The sequence below is a fragment of the Tachysurus vachellii genome, chromosome 14 (genome assembly GCF_030014155.1).
Source record: "Tachysurus vachellii isolate PV-2020 chromosome 14, HZAU_Pvac_v1, whole genome shotgun sequence".
Taxonomy (NCBI): Eukaryota; Metazoa; Chordata; class Actinopteri; order Siluriformes; family Bagridae; genus Tachysurus; species Tachysurus vachellii.
In genome coordinates this window covers 1,178,780-1,183,779 of record NC_083473.1, presented here as the reverse complement: position 1 = coordinate 1,183,779, position 5,000 = coordinate 1,178,780, and the positions used below count along the sequence as shown (strand labels likewise).

Genomic DNA, 5,000 nt, shown 5'->3' with positions numbered 1-5,000 from the left:
TTTACCTCTGAACTTGTGGTCAATGTACTCCAGAATGATGCGCACTATTTGCACGAGGGTGAGAATTAGAGCCCCGAAGGCCAGAGATCCGACATGATACCTGAGAGTCCAAGAGCGTCCATCACACACACACACACACACACACACACACATACACACACACTTTTAATATTCCTAAAATATTTTTTTTTAAAAATTCCAGTTTCAGCTTTCAGATTACAAACAGCTTCAGTGCCGAAATGGAAGCCAGAAATTGGTGAAGACTTCTAATGTTTAAGGTTTAATCTATCTATCTATCTTTTTTATAAGTTTTAACTTCTAAACAATTGTTGTTTTTAGTATGAAAAACCTTCCTAACAGTTTAAAACATTCCTTTTTTTGTCTGTAATCAATAACAGCTTTGTAAATTAGAGACGTCTCTAAAAGATGTCCAGCAGGTGGCGAACTCCTCTACAGTCTGAGACACATGATATTGGGATGAAAATCTCACCGCAGTGCCCTCATGAAGGAGGAGACCAGAGGGCATGCTGGGATGTCAGAGGGTTTGTGGAAGGCCCAGTAGTAGGAGGCGAAGGCTCCGGCCAGCGTGCACTGTCCCAGAGCGATGACGAAGTTAGCGCACCACAGGAAGCCCACAACGTTATACAGCTGCAGGTTGAACAGGTTCCTCTGGAACAAACCGTCTGTGTTGTACTTTATAAACATGCAGCGTGCAGACTGACAGCTCGCGTACAGTGAGGAGTTAAACGTCTGAACACAGAGGAGTGCAGGGATGGAGGGATGAAGATTAGACATGAGACAGGGACAGAGTTAATGTCATATTATACAGAATAATGAGGAGCCCAAATGCCTAACAGTGCAATATGTGAAAAAAAGAATTTCTCTGTACTGTAATGTGACACATAAAGGCTCTGTTCTGATTATGTTGGATAAAGAGAGAGAGAAATGTGTGGAGATAGAAATTATCAGAAGAGATAGATAGATAGATAGATAGATAGATAGATAGATAGATAGATAGATAGATAGATGTGTGTGTGTGTGTGCGCGCGTGTGTGTGCACATGTGTGCGTGTGTGTCTGTGTGTGTGTGCGTGTGTGCATGCGCATGTGTGCACGTGTGCACATGTGTGCGTGTGTGTGTGTGCGCGTGTGTGTGCGCGCGTGTGTGTGCACATGTGTGCGTGTGTGTGTGCGTGTGTGTCTGTGTGTGCGTGTGCACATGTGCATGTGTGCGTGTGTCTGTCTGTGTGTGCGTGTGTGTGCGCGCATGTGTGTGCACGTGTGTGTGTGTGTGTGTGTGTGTGCGTGTGTGTGCGTGTGTGTGCGCGTGTGTGCACGTGTGTGTGCACGTGTGTGTGCACGTGTGTGTGTGTATGCGTGTGTGTGTGTACCGTTGGGTCACAGCTCTGGTTGCCGGTGATGGAGCTGCAGCCGCTATCTGAAGAGTTTAAAGCCACAACATTGTAGATTGGCCCTCCAGATGTAGCCAAATAACTACACACACTGTGTTAAGGAAAAACACACAAACACACAAGAAACCAACTGCAAATGTACTCAATTCTCTCCCTATGTCTTTGTCTGGCATCTAATTGCTGGAGTAGCGCACACATACACAGACACACACACACACAGACACAGACACACGCACACACAGACATGCACACACACACAGACACACACACACAGACACACAGACACGCACAGACATGCACAGACACACACACACAGACACACACAGACAGACACACACTTATAGTGGAAGGATACAGAGCTGTGATGCCCCAGTATGAGACACACACAAGCAGCATCACAAAGGTGATAACTGGGTAAATCAGTGTAGACATCATGTAGCCCACCGCCCTACACACACACACACACACGCACACACACACTTCTATTAATATTTACACATAAATATTCAATGAAATTGACAGTGTGTGTGTGTGTGTGTGTGTGAGAGAGAGAGTGTTTTTTTTTTTTTTTACTTGCTGGACTCCCGAATAACAGCGATGGCGATGAGAATTCGAGTTCTGAGGAAAATCAGAGTCAACAGTAGAATGGCTTCGACCACACAGAGAATAATCACTGAAAGAAAGAGAGACATCAGAGATCATTACAGTAACCAATCACATCACAGTCCCCGCCCACAATCCTCTCTAACTAATCACATCACAGTCCCCACCCACAATCCTCTCTAACTAATCACATCACAGTCCCCGCCCACAATCCTCTCTAACTAATCACATCACAGTCCCCGCCCACAATCCTCTCTAACTAATCACATCACAGTCCCCGCCCACAATCCTCTCTAACTAATCACATCACAGCCCCCGCCCACAATCCTCTCTAACAATTACATCACAGTCCCCGCCCACAATCCTCTCTAACCAATCACATCACAGTCCCCGCCCACAATCAATGTTCTGCAGGTTCATCACAGGGATCGAAGGTTGCTGAGTTATTTTAGTTGCTTTTCTTCTTTTTCTTTCTGTTCCATTTATTAGAAAGCTGTTAAAGCGTCTGCTCTCTTTCTTACTATTCTTTTAAATGTTGGTTCTCCTGCATGCATGAAGCTGCTCCCCATGTTGTAACTTTCTAAAACTGTGGTGTTTCCTGATGTAGATGTGCTTACAGAAGGCGAGCCACGTGTCACGGATCTGCAGGTACACGTTGACGTTGGTGTTGAAGCCGACATTACTGTAGGTCAGGGTGGAGTTAGCCAACAAAGCATACTCATTATAGCAGTACCAGATACCTGAGAGTGAAAAATGACAGAGTGAGCCATCATCATCATCATCATCATCACCTTCACCTCTTTATCATCATCCTCATTCTTACCGAATGCTCCCACTGCCAGAACTCCAAGGATGAGGACCCAAATCAAGATGGCTGCCAGGAAGCGTAACAGAAGAAGGAACAGCAAACTGACCACCATCGCTATCACCAGGCCTCTGTGTGAAAGTATAGATACCAGATTATACACACACACAAACACAAATACACACACACACACACACCATACAGCATTTTAAAATGGTTTGTTTCCTCATCCTTCTCAAATTTCCCTCTATTACATCACAGACTACATGAGTCAGAAGTGTGTGGTGTATAATGCGAGTGAATATTACACAGATTTTGTAAACAGCAGTTAAAACGTCTTTTTTTAAACAATCAAATCTGTAAATAAATTAAACTATCTGCATTTCCAGGTGTCAACACCAGATGGCGGTGTTTTTAAAAGTGACTCTCCTCCATGATCACAGGTTCATTTTAGTCAGTAACGAGGAAGAAATGGAAAGAAACCACAATATTTGACTAACTTCACAGGTAATTGTGTTGTTAATGGTAAAGGAATATAATCAAGTGAAATCTGGGATCTAAAAAGGAATTAATAGAAAAACTCCAAGAGCCTTAATACACTAAACCGGCTCACCTTACAAATTGAGTAAGAAGGTCTTCATCTCCAGAATGAGAACATTAGCAGAATATGACTAAAGACATCTAGGACTTTCTACTCCCGAAATCTCCAGTAACCTTTATCACTTAGTACCATCTTAGGGTGTGGAGTCAGTAACGGTGAAAAAAAGAAAGAAATAAAATGATGATGTTTCACTCACAAAACGATCCACTGCCAAGTAGAAGCAAAGTCTGCGAAGATGCGAACGCCCACGTCTCGGGCATTGAACTGACCCAGTATGTTACTGAGAGAGAGGGAGAGGGGGGGGAGAGAGAGAGAGAGGGAGAGAGGGAGAGGGAGAGAGAGAGAGAGGGTTGTGTGAGTATGTATATGGTTAAATTTCACACTATAATCTAAACCCAGAGAAAACCCTGTTCTCTACTCAGCAGCTACAGACACTCAACTCAAAACGCATGACATCATACACATGTGTACGCACACACACACACACACACACACACACACACAAGACTTGCTGTGTACTCTGTATGGCAAGCACTCCTGCTATAAGCTCCACTATAAGCTCTAGACATCAGCACTAATCAGGACAGTCCGCTATCTAAAAGACGACCAAAGAGGAAGAAAAATAAATAAATCCCTCGCTGTGAGTGGAATCAGACGTGTGCTTGCTAGTTCCAGAGAAGTACTACATCTGTAAGCTGCTAGTTTATCATAACTAATCTATCTAACTTAGTCCTAGTACTTGTTTTATCCTTAATTATGTTCCTAGTTAATGTTTTTGTTATTCGACTCTCGGTTGTTGCTGCTGATCCATTGTCCCCAGTTTTTGTTCATTCAGTTCCACCAGAGTTTCAGTTCCTGAAATAGTTCCTGTTTAATGCTTAATGTGTTTTTTACCTCCTACATAGTTCATCCCTCATGTCTAGTTCCTGTAACCTCCTCCCTAATGTCTAAGATTATTTCTTTTCCACTGATCCTTTATATACATTCGTTAATTCCTCATCCCTAGTTCTTAATCATTCCTTTATCCCAAGATCCCACATTTCCCTTGACCCTTGATCTTAATTGTCCCAAGATCCAAACTGTTCATCGTCTGTTGATGTTTGTTCCTCATCATTAGATCCCACTGGAGTCCCCTCTGTCCATTGCACAATTACCTAAATGCTCTTTGTCTGTAGATCCTAATCCAGGGGTGTCCAATATTATTAGCAGAGAGCTTCACCTGATTCCACCTGTTTAATCAGCTCATACGTGTTTCATACCCTTGAGAGGTAACAGAATACTACTTGTACCTGCGTTGTATATTTACTGATTGGAATTTACTCTAGACTGGAATCATCGAGAATCAATGGTTGAGGAAGAAAGCAAATGAGAGATGAATAAAGCTTAAATAAATACAGGCAGCAGTTTGTATTCACTCACGCTGAAAATATTCCATCACTGCCAAGGAAAAAGAAATACAGTGTTATGGAAAATTGGTGTGTTCATGCATGTGTGTGAGGGTTTAAGTTCATGTGTGCATGAGTCCAGGAAACTGCACCGTATGGCCCAAAGTACGTGCACCACTGAGTCAGTGGCACTGA

The 5,000-nt window shown here is 43.1% G+C and overlaps 1 protein-coding gene across 1 annotated transcript in view; it reads right to left on the bottom strand.

The window, feature by feature from the left end:
* slc44a4 (solute carrier family 44 member 4) overlaps positions 1-5,000 on the bottom strand; it is a 25,947-nt gene that overhangs the window by 4,007 nt on the left and 16,940 nt on the right. The window contains exons 9-16 of the mRNA XM_060886463.1: positions 3,617-3,700; positions 2,838-2,950; positions 2,632-2,754; positions 1,985-2,084; positions 1,767-1,859; positions 1,391-1,493; positions 491-750; positions 6-100 (exon numbers count right to left, since the gene is read on the bottom strand). Of these exons, the coding sequence (XP_060742446.1) occupies positions 6-100; positions 491-750; positions 1,391-1,493; positions 1,767-1,859; positions 1,985-2,084; positions 2,632-2,754; positions 2,838-2,950; positions 3,617-3,700 (971 nt within the window). The remainder of the gene's footprint in view (positions 1-5; positions 101-490; positions 751-1,390; positions 1,494-1,766; positions 1,860-1,984; positions 2,085-2,631; positions 2,755-2,837; positions 2,951-3,616; positions 3,701-5,000) is intronic.